Source organism: Taudactylus pleione, unplaced genomic scaffold (genome assembly GCF_031769625.1).
Source record: "Taudactylus pleione unplaced genomic scaffold, aTauple2 ptg000762l, whole genome shotgun sequence".
Lineage (NCBI taxonomy): Eukaryota > Metazoa > Chordata > Amphibia > Anura > Myobatrachidae > Taudactylus > Taudactylus pleione.
This window is the reverse complement of record NW_028285164.1, coordinates 1,545,049-1,567,034: the sequence shown is the minus strand read 5'-3', so window position 1 is coordinate 1,567,034 and position 21,986 is coordinate 1,545,049. Positions and strand designations below refer to the sequence as shown.

General features: G+C 45.7%; 1 protein-coding gene across 1 annotated transcript in view; it reads right to left on the bottom strand.

Annotated features, from left to right (window-relative positions):
- Nucleotides 1–159: 159 nt before the first annotated feature.
- TLCD3B (TLC domain containing 3B) overlaps nt 160–21,986 on the bottom strand; it is a 148,495-nt gene continuing 126,668 nt past the window's right edge. Inside the window, exons 4-5 of the mRNA XM_088457441.1 lie at nt 4,592–4,687; nt 160–2,937 (exon numbers count right to left, since the gene is read on the bottom strand). Of these exons, the coding sequence (XP_088313567.1) occupies nt 2,611–2,937; nt 4,592–4,687 (423 nt within the window). The 3' untranslated portion in view covers nt 160–2,610. The remainder of the gene's footprint in view (nt 2,938–4,591; nt 4,688–21,986) is intronic.

Genomic DNA, 21,986 nt, shown 5'->3' with positions numbered 1-21,986 from the left:
CTTCAGTGACCAGTCATCTGAGAGACCTTTGATTGGTTATATCTCTTGTAATAATATGCCTCCCACACTCACCGAAGGAGAATTATTAATATGAATAATTTTACCGGATGTCTCTTGTACATGACAGGAAATGAATAATGTTCCACAAATCCTCTTTGGATTGCGTTTAATCTGTTTAATACCTTTTTACAAGTATTATAAATTGCAGTACATTTACTAACATGTCGCTCTGCTGAAACATATTTACATTCAGTTTAAAAAAAAAAAAAAAAAGTGTGGAATAAATTAGTAATAAATTAAAATAAATAAAATTAAACGGCGACCGGGCATCTGTGGGTCTAGAGGAGACTGCAAAGGGGGAGAACGTAAACAGATATATATGTATCTATATATGCCGAGCTAAATTATCAGAACCTTACGCAAACCCTGAAATAGCAGCAACTTATACAAAAAAAAAAATATATATATATATATATTTTATTTGTGTCTTATCGTTGGAATTTGGGGTCTTTCCTCCTGGGTGTTCTTTAGAGTAAAACTTACCTGGACCCTTGAAATATTTAATTTGTAGCTTAAATTATGTACCCCCTCTGCACAGAGGTGGTCCCATATATACACTACTCTCTGAAACCAGTATAAGGGTACACACTGTTCTATCAGCCGAGTCACCTGCACACGGAGAAGTCAGCCGTAAGACGGTTTGTGGGCTGAAAATCACTCGTGAGCAGTCGGCCTAGGAATTCATTAGGAGCTGGTGACATCGATGGTGCCTGACTGAGGTCACCGGCTTCTTGTACATTGATAGGCTGCATACTCAAGACATATAGTCCAGGCAACAAAATGGCTGCCTCTGCTGTGAGTAGGGGACAATCAAGGCCTAGAAACGAAATATATAGGTTGTCACGTTCAGCCGGCCCGTAGAACTGTTTATAGTGACAGGCTAGGAAAAAGCGCAGGTGCCCGGGGCGAAGAGAGCTTGTACAAAGCTATGAGGGTTCCACAGGTTCTGATCAAGGTAAATGCTGCCTGTTGATTGGCTAATATCTGGCCATGCTTAACCCTTAAGTGTGCAGCTTTGCGCAATTATTTTTGCTTAGTTTATTATAGCCATTCCTTTAGAGTAGGCGTCTGGGCAGTTAGACTTAACTCCTAACATGCTACTGCCCAAAACTCTCCCGAAATCTAAAGGGAGGGATGCAGGGGGCATTAACCCCTCACCCACATAACGAATGGGAGGTAGAGAGCAGAAGGAAGGTTGTGATAATGATTTATATCAGCCACCCCAAGTTAATTAGGCGTAACCCCCTTTAAAGGGTAAGAGAGCTACTTGTGTGGTATGACCAGAGCTGTACGCCCCCCATGTGGTCACTGTGAGTACTGCAGGATGCATCCATTTGAATGCTGGCACTGTCCTGCAGGGGGCCTTCAGTAGCTGGGGGCTACATGATGGGCTTGCAAGTATTTCAGATGAAGTGGATTATCACTGCCTGCATTGGTTTACACAGAAATAGCTACACATTGTGTATTGCACAATAACACTGGTCCATGTGACACTGAGGGGCTCATTTAGAGGTGGACGCACTGCGCTTCGAACGTACATGGGAAAAGATGCGCTTAAAGGAAAAAAGTGTACCTGCGTGTATATTTTGAAGCCGGACACATCTCGCAATGCATCCAGCTTAAAATCAGTAGTATCTGAGCCAGCGGAACATCAAGCGTGCACTGACGTCCCACAATAGCGCAGTGTAGGGATGCTAGCAGTCGCATTACCCTGTTCATTCACAACACAATAACGTAATGACGTGTCATAGACACAGAGAATATCACCTTGACACTAATTCATAAATAGTCGCATTCTCCGTATAAAATGTAACGAAAATACAAACACAAATACAAAACATACATACAACTTAAATAATTAAATTAAACACAAACATGTGTAGCGGTCCCCTTACAGAATAAAATGGGGATCCCCTTTCCTGCAGTAGTAGTCCAAACGCGAAATGTCAAGTAATGCGAATAAACGGCCGCAACTTAATATAAAGCAGCCATGGCGCTAATAATATAAGCTCTGTACTGGCCGGAACCCGGCAGGCCCCTAGTCTGCCTCTCTAGGCGTAAGGAGACGCAAGCCAGCGATGCGCAAAAAGCTATGTACATTTTGGTGCAGAAACGCAGAGCAGAAATGTTTAACGTAAATAAACAAAAAAAACAACAAAACATTTTGTACGTCCAAAACTTAATGAGCCCCAGAGTGTATTGCGGGAGCGTGACAGTGACACCTAGTGGTCACCGTGAGCGCTGCAGAGAATAAATCTTTAGTATGACATAGTGGTAGCTGTGTGTGCATTAATACTGTCATATGGTGGGTGAGACCCTTGTCAGGGTACACAGAGAGGTAACGAATGTCTCCCTCCTCTCCAAGACACCCTAGAGACCTCCTGTGAACCTCCTAAGCAGTGCATTACAAGGTGCCTTTATGGCCTCCGTTTAGAAGGTACAGTTTTAATGCTGCTGTGGCGGCGGCCTCACTGTGGGTCTCAGTTTTGGGGATGGGCTCTCCGGATCCAGGTGGGTGAGGGCATAGGAAGTAAGGGGGGGGGGTAAATGTCACTGCGAGCAGTCCTGGTCTTTGGCTGAGGGGCTGTCGGGAACTGGATGTCCATTCTTGGGCCGTTGGCTCATCCTAGACTGTTGGAACAAACTGTAAGCTCTTCGGCAAATCAGGTAAAACCAGTAGACCTGGGGCGCCATGAGAATCGCTGCCCCGAAGTTGTATTCTGGGGAGAGGTTGAACGGGACTCTGTACAGAGGCAGTCCTACCCGCTGCCCATACACCCAGTACATGTAGGGGAACAGCAGGAGACGGCAGCAGAAAAAGGTCACCAGCATGAAGACGCCATTGACACGGTGCAGGAGCGTGTGCTGCTTCTTGTACTGCAGGGAGAGACGGGGGAGGGGAGAAAAACATTGGGGTGAAAAGAGACATAAATGCTTTATAAAAAACAGGTTTTTGTGGTTTTTCTTGACAATGTCAATGAAGTTCCAGCTCCCCTTCCCGTATGCTGGGCCTGATTCGGGGACGGGCGCAAATCAAGCGATTGTTTGCCGTTTGCGTAGGCGTATAAGCTGCACTGCGCATGTGCTGCCATTGTCTTGGGATTCCGCATGCACAGAGATCCCGTCCGCAAACTGAGTGACGGGTAGTCAGCGTTTGGGGGATTGGTAACAAAAACGCAGGTGTGTCAGATCGTTTAGACGCCATGACCTGAGCGTGCATAAATTTGATCATTGCGATCTCCTAGAGCTCTCTGCGTGTCAGGAGAGCCGCTGTATTTGAGACAAGTCAGAACTGCCGCAAGGGTAAGACGGCCGTTCCATGCGCGTCGATGTTACCGATATTTGCGCAGGTAAGTGACGGCGTACGCAGATGTGAAGGCAGCGGTGGGCGTCCCTATGTTTGGGTGATCTTTGGAACCATATTTTCACAGTTGCGCTCGGTATGAAATCGCAGTTGCGATCGCATTAGCGCCCGTCTCCGAATCAGGCCCCCTGTCCATCAGTAGGGATCACGGCGGATCCAAAGACCACACTGGGCCAACTTTGCTGCCATAGGTCGTTACTAGGTCCTTCCAAAGCTCCCGTCTTACATTAACTACAATCCCAGCTGCACTCGGTGTCGGGGGTTAGAATTGGCGTCAATGTGGTGCAAACAACCCTCTACATACAAACGACTTTTAAACCCTTTTAAATCTATTTGAGTCATAAGTGCGCTGGTTGACAATTAACATCACTGCGGCTATTGCAGCTTAATAAGCAATATGGCGCCTATAATGCAGGGACCAGCCGCCTCTTTGATAGAAACCGCATCCTCCAATGTGTACGTGGCCCAGCGACATATTATAACATTTGTTTTATTACTAGGGAAAGAAGGCGGAAGACACTTTTTCCAACTGAATGGATTACGATTAGGAAGATGCAATAAAAGAAACCCGTTATTTAATTTTGTGCAGCATTAATCGTACACGAAGTCTGATTGACCCAACTTGCTGACATTCCATTATGAAAAATTTGATTCGATGATCGTAGGTGAGAAAGATCCATCTTGGAATATAGGGTCTGGCTCAGTGGTGCACGCACTGCTAATGGCAGCCGTAGTGGGGCGATTTTATTTTTTTGCTACTGCGCATTTGTTCCAATTGTGTCTGTGCAGAGTTGCAGTTGTAAGGAACTAACCCTGCCATAGGTCTGGTGCTAGTTTTGAGGGTGCGACTGAAGTAGGGGGTCTAAGGATACACTAATCGGTATTACGGTGTGTATAGACGCTGATAGTGGCCGTCTCAGTCCTTGCACGTTCGGACGCACAAATGTACATAAGGGAAGGGCTTTATAGCGGCATTTTCATAAGGTGGCAGGTGGGCGACCACTTCCGAGTCAGCCCGGTAATTCCCATTCGCAGCACCGTATAATGGCGTGATATCACTGTGCTACACAATAGAAGAATCTGTATTCACCCTCACTCTGACATGTGACTTTAATGTCCCGGGGATGAACCATTGTGCTCAGGGGAGGGGTCCGCGGTCACACTTACCTGAATGAGCACTTTGCCCAGGCAAACAAATGGGGTGCTGATCTCGGCCATCAGCATGCACCCCAAGAAGAAGTCCCCTTTCCCTTCTCTCCAGAGCTGAAAAATAATCAGAAATACAATCTTAGTTCCATCCCATTTTAAAGTAGGGATACTTAGTCCAACCAGACCTGAATGCAGCAGCCTAATAACCAGAAGCTACACAGACTCAGTGTTACTGAGTCCAATCTTCTGTATGTCACGTATTGGTGAGAAACAGAAACACTGAATTGTATAGCTGAATGCCGGCCAATCCGGTGCCGGCTCAGAAAAGTTCCCGCCCCCGCAGAGCCAGTCATTTATGAATTTCTTAAATTACTCATCAGGGTGAGGAATCATTGGGACTGTGATTATTACATGTCAGGTGTATGTTTATGTTGCTTTATATTATAACATTGTTCTCTGGCAAAGTGCGATATAAAGGCACAAAATGGACCAAATGAAAGCAATAGAGCTAGGCTGAGCAGAAAGGGCCATGAACCCTATGAACACGCAAAGGAATGCTTCTAAAATGTACGTTTTACCCACTTATCACATTTCTATAGTCCCGCTCTGCACTGTGCTGCAAATCTAGGTGCTCTGTTCTTCCTTCTCCGTATTTATCAAGGAACCAGCCTCACTCTTCCCGTCTCCTCCTCTCTGCCTGTGCAGCCTACAGCCTCTGCCATCTTACGCAATAGCTTGCTCTCTGCAGTACGATGTCGTAGGAGTTGGGCATTATCGGAGAAAATAATGGCGTTATCTACTTCGTTACCCTGTTGCTGCATAGCTGGGCAGACACATTAGTTTCCACATGATTTAAGTAAAATTTTGCATGCTGAATAGACCCCTTGGAATGAAGACAACCCCCGCACCCAACTGGGAACACCACGCTTATCGTCTCCCCGATATGGTCACTACCAGCGCTAGGCTAGAAGAGATGGATGCAAGTTGCAAATAATTGTAAAGCGTAAAATGTGTTTCCCATAAAATATCACGTGCGCATAACTCAAATAGGGAGCAAAGTGCAGGCGGGTTTATCAGGACGCATTTTATGTTTGCGATTATTCATGGAATTTAACCCAAGCAATATGGGAAAATGTATGCAAGGAGAAGACACATTGCATGTACTCCTGTCTCATGGGGTGCAGAACCGCGCCTCGCAGGGGTGTTAGAAGATGCAAGTAAGAAAGTGATGGAGAACGGCATAATCTCCTCATAGGTGACCCGATGTACCTCAGCCAATTATTTATCTGTTGGATTTAAGATTATACTGACAAGCTGTGATAGAAGTGTGAGAATGGCTGTGCATACATGACTAGCTGTGCATACAAGTGTGAGAATGACTGTGCATACATGACTAGATGTGCATACAAGTGTGCAAATGGCTGTGCATACATGACTAGCTGTGCATACAAGTGTGCGAATGGCTGTGCATACATGTCTAGCTGTGCATACAAGTGTGAGGATGGCTGTGCATACACGACTAGCTGTGCATACAAGTGTGAGAATGGCTGTACATACATGACTAACTGTGCATACAAATACGAGAATGGCTGTGCATACATGACTAGATGTGCATACAACTGTGCGAATGGCTGTGCATACATGACTAGCTGTGCATACAAGTGTGAGGATGGCTGTGCATGCATGACTAGCTGTGCATACAAGTGTGCGAATGGCTGTGCATACACGACTAGCTGTGCATACAAGTGTGCGAATGGCTATGTATACATGACAAGCTGTACATACAAGTGTGAGAATGGCTGTGCATACATGACTAGCTGTGCATACAAGTGTGTGAGGATATCTGTGCATACATGACTAGCTGTGCATACAAGGGTGAGAATGACAGCATACAAGTGTGAGAATGGCTGTGAATACATGACTAGCTGTGCATACAAATGTGAGAATGGCTGTGCATACATGACTAGCTGTGCATACAAGTGTGCGAATGGCTGTGCATACATGACTAGCTGTGCATACAAATGTGAGAATGGCTGTGCATACATGACTAGCTGTGCATACAAGTGTGCGAATGGCTGTGCATACATGACTAGCTGTGCATACAAGTGTGAGAATGGCTGTGGATACACGACTAGCTGTGCATACAAGTGTGAGAATGGCTGTGCATACAAGGGTGAGAATGACTGCATACAAGTGTGAGAATGGCTGTGCATACATGACTAGCTGTGCATACAAATGTGAGAATGGCTGTGCATACACGACTAGCTGTGCATACAAGTGTGCGAATGGCTGTGCATACACGACTAGCTGTGCATACAAATGTGAGAATGGCTGTGCATACATGACTAGCTGTGCATACAAGTGTGCGAATGGCTGTGCATACATGACTAGCTGTGCATACATGACTAGCTGTGCATACAAATGTGAGAATGGCTGTGCATACACGACTAGCTGTGCATACAAATGTGAGAATGGCTGTACATACATTACTAATTGTTCTTACAAATGTGAGAATGGCTGTGCATACATGACTAGCTGTGCATACAATTGTGCGAATGGCTGTGCATACATGACTAGCTGTGCATACAAGTGTGAGGATGGCTGTGCATACATGACTAGCTGTGCATACAAGTGTGCGAATGGCTGTGCATACACGACTAGCTGTGCATACAAGTGTGCGAATGGATATGTATACATGACTAGCTGTGCATACAAGTGTGAGAATGGCTGTGCATACATGACTAGCTGTGCATACAAGTGTGTGAGGATATCTGTGCATACATGACTAGCTGTGCATACAAGGGTGAGAATGACTGCATACAAGTGGGAGCATGGCTGTGCATACATGACTAGCTGTGCATACAAATGTGAGAATGGCTGTGCATACACGACTAGCTGTGCATACAAGTGTGCGAATGGCTGTGCATACATGACTAGCTGTGCATACAAATGTGAGAATGGCTGTGCATACATGACTAGCTGTGCATACAAGTGTGAGAATGGCTGTGCATACACGACTAGCTGTGCATACAAGTGTGAGAATGGCTGTGCATACACGACTAGCTGTGCATACAAGTGTGCGAATGGCTGTGCATACATGACTAGCTGTGCATACAAGTGTGAGGATGGCTGTGCATACATGACTAGCTGTGCATACAAGTGTGAGAATGGCTGTGCATACATGACTAGCTGTGCATACAAGTGTGAGAATGGCTGTGCATACAAGGGTGAGAATGACTGCATACAAGTGTGAGAATGGCTGTGCATACATGACTAGCTGTGCATACAAATGTGAGAATGGCTGTGCATACACGACTAGCTGTGCATACAAGTGTGCGAATGGCTGTGCATACACGACAAGCTGTGCATACAAATGTGAGAATGGCTGTGCATACATGACTAGCTGTGCATACAAATGGGAGAATGGCTGTGCATACATGACTAGCTGTGCATACAAATGTGAGAATGGCTGTGCATACACGACTAGCTGTGCATACAAATGTGAGAATGGCTGTGCATACACGAATAGCTGTGCATCCAAGTGTGAGAATGGCTGTGCATACACGACTAGCTGTGCATACAAGTGTGCGAATGGCTGTGCATACACGACTAGCTGTGCATACAAGTGTGCGAATGGCTGTGCATACACGACTAGCTGTGCATACAAGTGTGAGAATGGCTGTGCATACACAACTAGTTGTGCATACAAGTGTGAGAATGGCTGTGCATACACAACTAGCTGTGCATACAAGTGTGAGAATGGCTGTGCATACACGACTAGCTGTGCATACAAGTGTGAGAATGGCTGTGCATACATGACTAGCTGTGCATACAAGTGTGAGAATGGCTGTGCATACACGACTAGCTGTGCATACATGTGTGAGAATGGCTGTGCATACACGACTAGCTGTGCATACATGTGTGAGAATGACTGTGCATACACGACTAGCTGTGCATACAAGTGTGAGAATGGCTGTGCATACACGTCTAGCTGTGCATACACGTCTAGCTGTGCATACAAGTGTGAGAATGGCTGTGCATACACGACTAGCTGTGCATACAAGTGTGAGAATGGCTGTGCATACATGACTAACTGTGAGAATGGCTGTGCATAGATGACTAACTGTGAGAATGGCTGTGCATACATGACTAGCTGTGCATACAAGTGTGAGAATGGCTGTGCATACATGACTAGCTGTGCATACAAGTGTGAGAATGACTGTGCATACGTGACTAACTGTGCATACAAGTGTGAGAATGACTGTGCATACGTGACTAGCTGTGCATACAAGTGTGAGAATGGCTGTGCATACATGACTAGCTGTGCATACAAGTGTGCGGATGGCTGTGCATACATGACTAGCTATGCATACAAGTGTGAGAATGACTGTGCATACATGACTAGCTATGTATACAAGTGTGAGGATGGCTGTGCATACGTGACTAGCTGTACATACAAGTGGGAGAATGGCTGTGCATACGTGACTAGCTGTGCATACAAGTGTGAGAATGGCTGTGCATACGTGACTAGCTGTGCATACAAGTGTGCGGATGGCTGTGCATACGTGACTAGCTGTGCGTACAAATGTGAGAATGACTGTGCATACTTGACTAGCTGTGCATACAAGTGTGCGAATGGCTGTGCATACAAATGTGAGAATGGCTGTGCATACACGACTAGCTGTGCATACAAGTGTGCGAATGGCTGTGCATACACGACTAGCTGTGCATACAAGTGTGCGAATGGCTGTGCATACACGACTAGCTGTGCATACAAGTGTGAGAATGGCTGTGCATACATGACTAGCTGTGCATAAAAGTGTGAGAATGGCTGTGCATACACGACTAGCTGTGCATACAAGTGTGAGAATGGCTGTGCATACACGACTAGCTGTGCATACAAGTGTGAGAATGGCTGTGCATACACGACTAGCTGTGCATACAAGTGTGAGAATGGCTGTGCATACACGACTAGCTGTGCATACAAGTGTGAGAATGGCTGTGCATACACGACTAGCTGTGCATACATGTGTGAGAATGGCTGTGCATACACGACAAGCTGTGCATACATGTGTGAGAATGACTGTGCATACACGACTAGCTGTGCGTACAAATGTGAGAATGACTGTGCATACTTGACTAGCTGTGCATACAAATGGGAGAATGGCTGTGCATACACGACTAGCTGTGCATACAAGTGTGCGAATGGCTGTGCATACACGACTAGCTGTGCATACAAATGTGAGAATGGCTGTGCATACACGACTAGCTGTGCATACAAGTGTGCGAATGGCTGTGGATACAAATGTGAGAATGGCTGTGCATACACGACTAGCTGTGCATACAAGTGTGCGAATGGCTGTGCATACACGACTAGCTGTGCATACAAGTGTGCGAATGGCTGTGCATACACAACTAGCTGTGCATACAAGTGTGCGAATGGCTGTGCATACATGACTAGCTGTGCATAAAAGTGTGAGAATGGCTGTGCATGCACGACTAGCTGTGCATACAAGTGTGAGAATGGCTGTGCATACACGACTAGCTGTGCATACAAGTGTGAGAATGGCTGTGCATACACGACTAGCTGTGCATACAAGTGTGAGAATGGCTGTGCATACACGACTAGCTGTGCATACAAGTGTGAGAATGGCTGTGCATACACGACTAGCTGTGCATACAAGTGTGAGAATGGCTGTGCATACACGACTAGCTGTGCATACATGTGTGAGAATGGCTGTGCATACACGACAAGCTGTGCATACATGTGTGAGAATGACTGTGCATACACGACTAGCTGTGCATACAAGTGTGAGAATGGCTGTGCATACACGTCTAGCTGTGCATACAAGTGTGAGAATGGCTGTGCATACACGACTAGCTGTGCATACAAGTGTGAGAATGGCTGTGCATACATGACTTACTGTGAGAATGGCTGCGCATACATGACTAGCTGTGCATACAAGTGTGAGAATGGCTGTGCATACATGACTAGCTGTGCACACAAGTGTGAGAATGACTGTGCATACATGACTAACTGTGCATACAAGTGTGAGAATGACTGTGCATATGTGACTAGCTGTGCATACAAGTGTGAGAATGGCTGTGCATACATTACTAGCTGTGCATACAAGTGTGCGGATGGCTGTGCATACATGACTAGCTATGCATACAAGTGTGAGAATGACTGTGCATACATGACTAGCTATTCATACAAGTGTGAGGATGGCTGTGCATACGTGACTAGCTGTACATACAAGTGGGAGAATGGCTGTGCATACGTGACTAGCTATGCATACAAGGGAGAGAATGACTGTGCATACAAGTATGAGAATGGCTGTGCATATGTGACTAGCTGTGCATACAAGTGTGAGAATGGCTGTGCATACGTGACTAGCTGTGCATACAAGTGTGCGGATGGCTGTGCATACGTGACTAGCTGTGCGTACAAATGTGAGAATGACTGTGCATACATGACTAGCTGTGCGTACAGGTGTGAGAATGACAGTGCAGATATGACTAGCTGTGCAAACAAGTGGGAGAATGGCTGTGCATACATCACTAGCTGTGCATACAAGTGTGCGAATGGCTGTGCATACATAACTAGCTGTGCATACAAGTGTGAGAATGGCTGTGCATACAAGTGTGCGAATGGCTGTGCATACATGACTAGCTGGGCATACAAGTGTGAGAATAGCTGTGCATACAAGTGTGCGAATGGCTATGCATACATGACTAACTGCGCATACAAGTGTGAGAATGGCTCTGCATACAAGTGTGAGAATAACTGTGCATACATGACTAGCTGTGCATACAAGTGTGAGAATGACTGTGCATACAAGTGTGAGAATGGCTGTGCATACATGACTAGCTGTGCGTACAAGTGTGAGAATGGCTGTGCATACATGACTAGCTGTGCATACAAGTGTGCGAATGGCTGTGCATACAAGTGTGAGAATGGCTGTGCATACATGACTAGCTGTGCATACAAGTGTGAGAATGACTGTGCATACATAACTAGCTGTGCATACAAGTGTGAGAATGGCTGTGCATACAAGTGTGAGAATGGCTGTGCATACATGACTAGCTGTGCATACAAGTGTGAGAATGGCTGTGCATACATGACTAGCTGTGCATCCAAGTGTGAGAATGGCTGTGCATACATGACTAGCTGTGCATACAAGTTTGTGAATGGCTGTGCATACATGACTAGCTGTGCATACAAGTGTGAGAATGGCTGTGCATACATGACTAACTGTGCATGCAAGTGTGAGAATGACTGTGCATATGTGACTAACTGGGCATACAAGTGTGAGAATGACTGTGCATACGTGACTAGCTATGCATACAAGTGTGAGGATGACTGTGCATACGTGACTAGCTGTGCATACAAGTGTGAGGATGGCTGTGCATACGTGACTAGCTGTGCATACAAGTGTGAGAATGACTGTGCATACATGACTAGCTGTGCATACAAGTGTGAGAATAGCTATGCATACACGACTAGCTGTGCATACAAGTGTGCGAATGGCTGTGCATACATGACTAGCTGTGCATACAAGTGTGTGAGGATATCTGTGCATACATGACTAGCTGTGCATACAAGGGTGAGAATGACTGCATACAAGTGTGAGAATGGCTGTGCATACATGACTAGCTGTGCATACAAATGTGAGAATGGCTGTGCATACACGACTAGCTGTGCATACAAGTGTGCGAATGGCTGTGCATACATGACTAGCTGTGCATACAAATGTGAGAATGGCTGTGCATACATGACTAGCTGTGCATACAAGTGTGCGAATGGCTGTGCATACACGACTAGCTGTGCATACAAGTGTGAGAATGGCTGTGCATACACGACTAGCTGTGCATACAAGTGTGTGAATGGCTGTGCATACATGACTAGCTGTGCATACAAGTGTGAGGATGGCTGTGCATACATGACTAGCTGTGCATTCAAGTGTGAGAATGGCTGTGCATACATGACTAGCTGTGCATGCAAGTGTGAGAATGGCTGTGCATACAAGGGTGAGAATGACTGTATACAAGTGTGCGAATGGCTGTGCATACACGACTAGCTGTGCATACAAATGTGAGAATGGCTGTGCATACACGACTAGCTGTGCATACAAATGTGAGAATGGCTGTGCATACACGACTAGCTGTGCATACAAGTGTGAGAATAGCTGTGCATACACGACTAGCTTTGCATACAAGTGTCAGAATGGCTGTGCATACACGACTAGCTGTGCATACAAGTGTCAGAATGGCTGTGCATACATTACTAGCTGTGCATACAAGTGTGAGAATGGCTGTGCATACACGACTAGCTGTGCATACATGTGTGAGAATGGCTGTGCATACACGACTAGCTGTGCATACATGTGTGAGAATGGCTGTGCATACACGACTAGCTGTGCATACATGTGTGAGAATGGCTGTGCATACACGACTAGCTGTGCATACATGTGTGAGAATGGCTGTGCATACACGACTAGCTGTGCATACATGTGTGAGAATGACTGTGTATACACGACTAGCTGTGCATACAAGTGTGAGAATGGCTGTGCATACACGTCTAGCTGTGCATACAAGTGTGAGAATGGCTGTGCATACACGACTAGCTGTGCATACAAGTGTGAGAATGGCTGTGCATACATGACTAACTGTGAGAATGGCTGTGCATACATGACTAACTGTGAGAATGGCTGTGCATACATGACTAGGTGTGCATACAAGTGTGAGAATGGCTGTGCATACATGACTAGCTGTGCATACAAGTGTGAGAATGACTGTGCATACGTGACTAACTGTGCATACAAGTGTGAGGATGGCTGTGCATACGTGACTAGCTGTGCATACAAGTGTGAGAATGACTGTGCATACATGACTAGCTGTGCATACAAGTGTGCGAAGGGCTGTGCATACAAATGTGAGAATGGCTGTGCATACACGACTAGCTGTGCATACAAGTGTGCGAATGGCTGTGCATACACGACTAGCTGTGCATACAAGTGTGAGGATGGCTGTGCATACGTGATTAGCTGTGCATACAAGTGTGAGAATGACTGTGCATACATGACTAGCTGTGCATACAAGTGTGAGAATAGCTGTGCATACACGACTAGCTGTGCATACAAGTGTGCGAATGGCTGTGCATACATGACTAGCTGTGCATACAAGTGTGTGAGGATATCTGTGCATACATGACTAGCTGTGCATACAAGGGTGAGAATGACTGCATACAAGTGTGAGAATGGCTGTGCATACATGACTAGCTGTGCATACAAATGTGAGAATGGCTGTGCATACACGACTAGCTGTGCATACAAGTGTGCGAATGGCTGTGCATACATGACTAGCTGTGCATACAAATGTGAGAATGGCTGTGCATTCATGACTAGCTGTGCATACAAGTATGCGAATGGCTGTGCATACACGACTAGCTGTGCATACAAGTGTGAGAATGGCTGTGCATACACGACTAGCTGTGCATACAAGTGTGCGAATGGCTGTGCATACATGACTAGCTGTGCATACAAGTGTGAGGATCGCTGTGCATACATGACTAGCTGTGCATTCAAGTGTGAGAATGGCTGTGCATACATGACTAGCTGTGCATACAAGTGTGAGAATGGCTGTGCATACAAGTGTGAGAATGGCTGTGCATACACGTCTAGCTGTGCATACGAGTGTGAGAATGGCTGTGCATACACGACTAGCTGTGCATACAAGTGTGAGAATGGCTGTGCATACATGACTAACTGTGAGAATGGCTGTGCATACATGACTAGCTGTGCATACAAGTGTGAGAATGACTGTGCATACGTGACTAACTGTGCATACAAGTGTGAGAATGACTGTGCATACGTGACTAGCTGTGCATACAAGTGAGAGAATGGCTGTGCATACATGACTAGCTGTGCATACAAGTGTGCGGATGGCTGTGCATACATGACTAGCTATGCATACAAGTGTGAGAATGACTGTGCATACATGACTAGCTATGTATACAAGTGTGAGTATGGCTGTGCATACGTGACTAGCTGTACATACAAGTGGGAGAATTGCTGTGCATACGTGACTAGCTATGCATACAAGGGTGAGAATGACTGTGCATACAAGTGGGAGAATGGCTGTGCATACGTGACTAGCTGTGCATACAAGTGTGTGAATGGCTGTGCATACGTGACTAGTTGTGCATACAAGTGTTCGGATGGCTGTGCATACGTGACTAGCTGTGCGTACAAATGTGAGAATGACTGTGCATACATGACTAGCTGTGCGTACAAGTGTGAGAATGGCTGTGCATACATCACTAGCTGTGCATACAAGTGGGAGAATGGCTGTGCATACATAACTAGCTGTGCATACAAGTGTGAGAATGGCTGTGCATTCAAATGTGCGAATGGCTGTGCATACATCACTAGCTGTGCATACAAGTGTGAGAATGGCTGTGCATACAAGTTTGCGAATGGCTGTGCATACATGACTAGCTGGGCATACAAGTGTGAGAATAGCTGTGCATACAAGTGTGCGAATGGCTATGCATACATGACTAACTGCGCATACAAGTGTGAGAATGGCTCTGCATACAAGTGTGAGAATGACTGTGCATACATGACTAGCTGTGCATACAAGTGTGAGAATGACTGTGCATACAAGTGTGAGAATGGCTGTGCATACATGACTAGCTGTGCGTACAAGTGTGAGAATGGCTGTGCATACATGACTAGCTGTGCATACAAGTGTGCGAATGGCTGTGCATACAAGTGTGAGAATGGCTGTGCATACATGACTAGCTGTGCATACAAGTGTGAGAATGACTGTGCATACATAACTAGCTGTGCATACAAGTGTGAGAATGGCTGTGCATACAAGTGTGAGAATGGCTGTGCATACATGACTAGCTGTGCATACAAATGTGAGAATGGCTGTGCATACATGACTAGCTGTGCATACAAGTGTGAGAATGGCTGTGCATACATGACTAGCTGTGCATACAAGTTTGAGAATGGCTGTGCATACATGACTAGCTGTGCATACAAGTGTGAGAATGGCTGTGCATACATGACTAACTGTGCATGCAAGTGTGAGAATGACTGTGCATACAAGTGGGAGAATAGCTGTGCATACGTGACTAGCTGTGCATACAAGTGTGAGAATGGCTGTGCATACGTGACTAGTTGTGCATACAAGTGTTCGGATGGCTGTGCATACGTGACTAGCTGTGCGTACAAATGTGAGAATGACTGTGCATACATAACTAGCTGTGCGTACAAGTGTGAGAATGACTGTGCAGATATGACTAGCTGTGTAAACAAGTGTGAGAATGGCTGTGCATACATCACTAGCTGTGCATACAAGTGTGCGAATGGCTGTGCATGCATAACTAGCTGTGCATACAAGTGTGAGAATGGCTGTGCATACAAGTGTGCGAATGTCGGTGCATACATCACTAGCTGTGCATACAAGTGTGAGAATGGCTGTGCATACAAGTGTGCGAATGGCTGTGCATACATGACTAGCTGGGCATACAAGTGTGAGAATAGCTGTGCATACAAGTGTGCGAATGGCTATGCATACATGACTAACTGCGCATACAAGTGTGAGAATGGCTCTGCATACATGACTAGCTGTGCATACAAGTGTGAGAATGACTGTGCATACAAGTGTGAGAATGGCTGTGCATACATGACTAGCTGTGCGTACAAGTGTGAGAATGGCTGTGCATACATGACTAGCTGTGCATACAAGTGTGCGAATGGCTGTGCATACAAGTGTGAGAATGGCTGTGCATACATGACTAGCTGTGCATACAAGTGTGAGAATGACTGTGCATACATAACTAGCTGTGCATACAAGTGTGAGAATGGCTGTGCATACAAGTGTGAGAATGGCTGTGCATACATGACTAGCTGTGCATACAAGTGTGAGAATGGCTGTGCATACATGACTAGCTGTGCATACAAGTGTGAGAATGGCTGTGCATACATGACTAGCTGTGCATGCAAGTGTGAGAATGACTGTGCATACGTGACTAACTGGGCATACAAGTGTGAGAATGACTGTGCATACGTGACTAGCTATGCATACAAGTGTGAGGATGACTTTGCATACGTGACTAGCTGTGCATACAAGTGTGAGGATGGCTGTTCATACGTGACTAGCTGTGCATACAAGTGTGAGAATGACTGTGCATACATGACTAGCTGTGCATACAAGTGTGAGAATGGCTGTGCATATGTGACTAGCTGTGCATACAAGTGTGCGGATGGCTGTGCATACTTGACTAGCTATGCATACAAGTGTGAGAATGACTGTGCATACATGACTAGCTATGTATACAAGTGTGAGAATGGCTGTGCATACGTGACTAGCTGTGCATAAGAGTGTGAGAATGGCTGTGCATACGTGACTAGCTGTGCTTACAAGTGTGCGGATGGCTGTGCATACATGTCTAGCTGTGCGTACAAATGTGAGAATGGCTGTGCATACAAGTGTGCGAACTGCTGTGCATACATGACTAGCTGTGCATACATGTGTGAGAATAGCTGTGCATACAAGTGTGAGAATGGCTGTGCATACGTGACCAGCTGTGCATACAAGTGTGCGGATGGCTGTGCATACATGACTAGCTATGCATACAAGTGTGAGAATGACTGTGCATACATGACTAGCTATGTATACAAGTGTGAGAATGGCTGTGCATACGTGACTAGCTATGCATACAAGTGTGAGGATGACTGTGCATACGTGACTAGCTGTGCATACAAGTGTGAGGATGGCTGTGCATACATGACTAGCTGTGCATACAAGTGTGAGAATGGCTGTGCATACATGACTAGCTGTGCGTACAAGTGTGAGAATGGCTGTGCATACATGACTAGCTGTGCATACAAGTGTGAGAATGTCTGTGCATACAAGTGGGCGAATGGCTATGCATACATGAATAGCTGTGCATACAAGTGTTGAGAATGGCTGTGCATACATGACTAGCTGTGCATACAAGTGTGAGAATGGCTGTGCATACATGACTAGCTGTGCATACAAGTGTGTAAATGGCTGTGCATACATGACTAGCTGTGCATGCAAGTGTGAGAATGACTGTGCATACAAGTGGGAGAATGGCTGTGCATACGTGACTAGCTGTGCATACAAGTGTGAGAATGGCTGTGCATACGTGAGTAGTTGTGCATACAAGTGTTCGGATGGCTGTGCATACGTTACTAGCTGTGCGTACAAATGTGAGAATGACTGTGCATACATGACTAGCTGTGCGTACAAGTGTGAGAATGACTGTGCAGATATGACTAGCTGTGCAAACAAGTGTGAGAATGGCTGTGCATACATCTCTAGCTGTGCATACAAGTGTGCGAATGGCTGTGCATACATAACTAGCTGTGCATACAAGTGTGAGAATGGCTGTGCATACAAGTGTGCGAATGGCGGTGCATACATCACTAGCTGTGCATACAAGTGTGAGAATGGCTGTGCGTACAAGTGTGCGAATGGCTGTGCATACATGACTAGCTGGGCATACAAGTGTGAGAATAGCTGTGCATACAAGTGTGCGAATGGCTATGCATACATGACTAGCTGTGCATACAAGTGTGAGAATGACTGTGCATACAAGTGTGAGAATGGCTGTGCATACATGACTAGCTGTGCGTACAAGTGTGAGAATGGCTGTGCATACATGACTAGCTGTGCATACAAGTGTGCGAATGGCTGTGCATACAAGTGTGAGAATGGCTGTGCATACATGACTAGCTGTGCATACAAGTGTGAGAATGACTGTGCATACATAACTAGCTGTGCATACAAGTGTGAGAATGGCTGTGCATACAAGTGTGAGAATGGCTGTGCATACATGACTAGCTGTGCATACAAGTGTGAGAATGGCTGTGCATACATGACTAACTGTGCATGCAAGTGTGAGAATGACTGTGCATACGTGACTAACTGGGCATACAAGTGTGAGAATGACTGTGCATACATGACTAGCTATGCATACAAGTGTGAGGATGACTGTGCATACGTGACTAGCTGTGCATACAAGTGTGAGGATGGCTGTTCATACGTGACTAGCTGTGCATACAAGTGTGAGAATGACTGTGCATACATGACTAGCTGTGCATACAAGTGTGAGAATGGCTGTGCATACGTGACTAGCTGTGCATACAAGTGTGCGGATGGCTGTGCATACTTGACTAGCTATGCATACAAGTGTGAGAATGACTGTGCATACATGACTAACTATGTATACAAGTGTGAGAATGGCTGTGCATACGTGACTAGCTGTGCATACAAGTGTGAGAATGGCTGTGCATACGTGACTAGCTGTGCTTACAAGTGTGCGGATGGCTGTGCATACATGTCTAGCTGTGCGTACAAATGTGAGAATGGCTGTGCATACAAGTGTGCGAACGGCTGTGCATACATGACTAGCTGTGCATACGTGTGTGAGAATAGCTGTGCATACAAGTGTGAGAATGGCTATGCATACGTGACTAGCTGTGCATACAAGTGTGCGGATGGCTGTGCATACATGACTAGCTATGCATACAAGTGTGAGAATGACTGTGCATACATGACTAGCTATGTATACAAGTGTGAGAATGGCTGTGCATACGTGACTAGCTATGCATACAAGTGTGAGGATGACTGTGCATACGTGACTAGCTGTGCATACAAGTGTGAGAATGGCTGTGCATACATGACTAACTGTGCATGCAAGTGTGAGAATGACTGTGCATACGTGACTAACTGGGCATACAAGTGTTAGAATTACTGTGCATACATGACTAGCTATGCATACAAGTGTGAGGATGACTGTGCATATGTGACTAGCTGTGCATACAAGTGTGAGGATGGCTGTTCATACGTGACTAGCTGTGCATACAAGTGTGAGAATGACTGTGCATACATGACTAGCTGTGCATACAAGTGTGAGAATGGCTGTGCATACGTGACTAGCTGTGCATACAAGTGTGCGGATGGCTGTGCATACTTGACTAGCTATGCATACAAGTGTGAGAATGACTGTGCATACATGACTAGCTATGTATACAAGTGTGAGAATGGCTGTGCATACGTGACTAGCTGTGCATACAAGTGTGAGAATGGCTGTGCATACGTGACTAGCTGTGCTTACAAGTGTGCGGATGGCTGTGCATACATGTCTAGCTGTGCGTACAAATGTGAGAATGGCTGTGCATACAAGTGTGCGAACGGCTGTGCATACATGACTAGCTGTGCATACGTGTGTGAGAATAGCTGTGCATACAAGTGTGAGAATGGCTGTGCATACGTGACTAGCTGTGCATACAAGTGTGCGGATGGCTGTGCATACATGACTAGCTATGCATACAAGTGTGAGAATGACTGTGCATACATGACTAGCTATGTATACAAGTGTGAGAATGGCTGTGCATACGTGACTAGCTATGCATACAAGTGTGAGGATGACTGTGCATACATGACTAGCTGTGCATACAAGTGTGAGAATGGCTGTGCATACATGACTAGCTGTGCGTACAAGTGTGAGAATGGCTGTGCATACATGACTAGCTGTGCATACAAGTGGGCGAATGGCTATGCATACATGAATAGCTGTGCATACAAGTGTTGAGAATGGCTGTGCATACATGACTAGCTGTGCATGCAAGTGTGAGAATGACTGTGCATACAAGTGTGAGAATGGCTGTGCATACGTGACTAGCTGTGCATACAAGTGTGAGAATGGCTGTGCATACGTGACTAGTTGTGCATACAAGTGTTCGGATGGCTGTGCATACGTGACTAGCTGTGCGTACAAATGTGAGAATGACTGTGCATACATGACTAGCTGTGCGTACAAGTGTGAGAATGACTGTGCAGATATGACTAGCTGTGCAAACAAGTGTGAGAATGGCTGTGCATACATCACTAGCTGTGCATACAAGTGTGCGAATGGCTGTGCATACATAACTAGCTGTGCATACAAGTGTGAGAATGGCTGTGCATACAAGTGTGCGAATGGCGGTGCATACATCACTAGCTGTGCATACAAGTGTGAGAATGGCTGTGCATACAAGTGTGCGAATGGCTGTGCATACATGACTAGCTGGGCATACCAGTGTGAGAATAGCTGTGCATACAAGTGTGCGAATGGCTATGCATACATGACTAACTGCGCATACAAGTGTGAGAATGGCTCTGCATACAAGTGTGAGAATGACTGTGCATACATGACTAGCTGTGCATACAAGTGTGAGAACGACTGTGCATACAAGTGTGAGAATGGCTGTGCATACATGACTAGCTGTGCGTACAAGTGTGAGAATGGCTGTGCATACATGACTAGCTGTGCATACAAGTGTGCGAATGGCTGTGCATACAAGTGTGAGAATGGCTGTGCATACATGACTAGCTGTGCATACAAGTGTGAGAATTACTGTGCATACATAACTAGCTGTGCATACAAGTGTGAGAATGGCTGTGCATACAAGTGTGAGAATGGCTGTGCATACATGACTAGCTGTGCATACAAGTGTGAGAATGGCTGTGCATACATGACTAGCTGTGCATACAAGTGTGAGAATGGCTGTGCATACATGACTAGCTGTGCATACAAGTTTGAGAATGGCTGTGCATACATGACTAGCTGTGCATACAAGTGTGAGAATGGCTGTGCATACATGACTAACTGTGCATGCAAGTGTGAGAATGACTGTGCATACGTGACTAACTGGGCATACAAGTGTGAGAATGACTGTGCATACGTGACTAGCTATGCATACAAGTGTGAGGATGACTGTGCATACGTGACTAGCTGTGCATACAAGTGTGAGGATGGCTGTTCATACGTGACTAGCTGTGCATACAAGTGTGAGAATGACTGTGCATACATGACTAGCTGTGCATACAAGTGTGAGAATGGCTGTGCATACGTGACTAGCTGTGCATACAAGTGTGCGGATGGCTGTGCATACTTGACTAGCTATGCATACAAGTGTGAGAATGACTGTGCATACATGACTAGCTATGTATACAAGTGTGAGAATGGCTGTGCATACGTGGCTAGCTGTGCATACAAATGTTAGAATGGCTGTGCATACAAGTGTGCGAACGGCTGTGCATACATGACTAGCTGTGCATACATGTGTGAGAATAGCTGTGCATACAAGTGTGAGAATGGCTGTGCATACGTGACTAGCTGTGCATACAAGTGTGCGGATGGCTGTGCATACATGACTAGCTATGTATACAAGTGTGAGAATGGCTGTGCATACGTGACTAGCTATGCATACAAGTGTGAGGATGACTGTGCATACGTGACTAGCTGTGCATACAAGTGTGAGGATGGCTGTGCATACATGACTAGCTGTGCATACAAGTGTGAGAATGGCTGTGCATACATGACTAG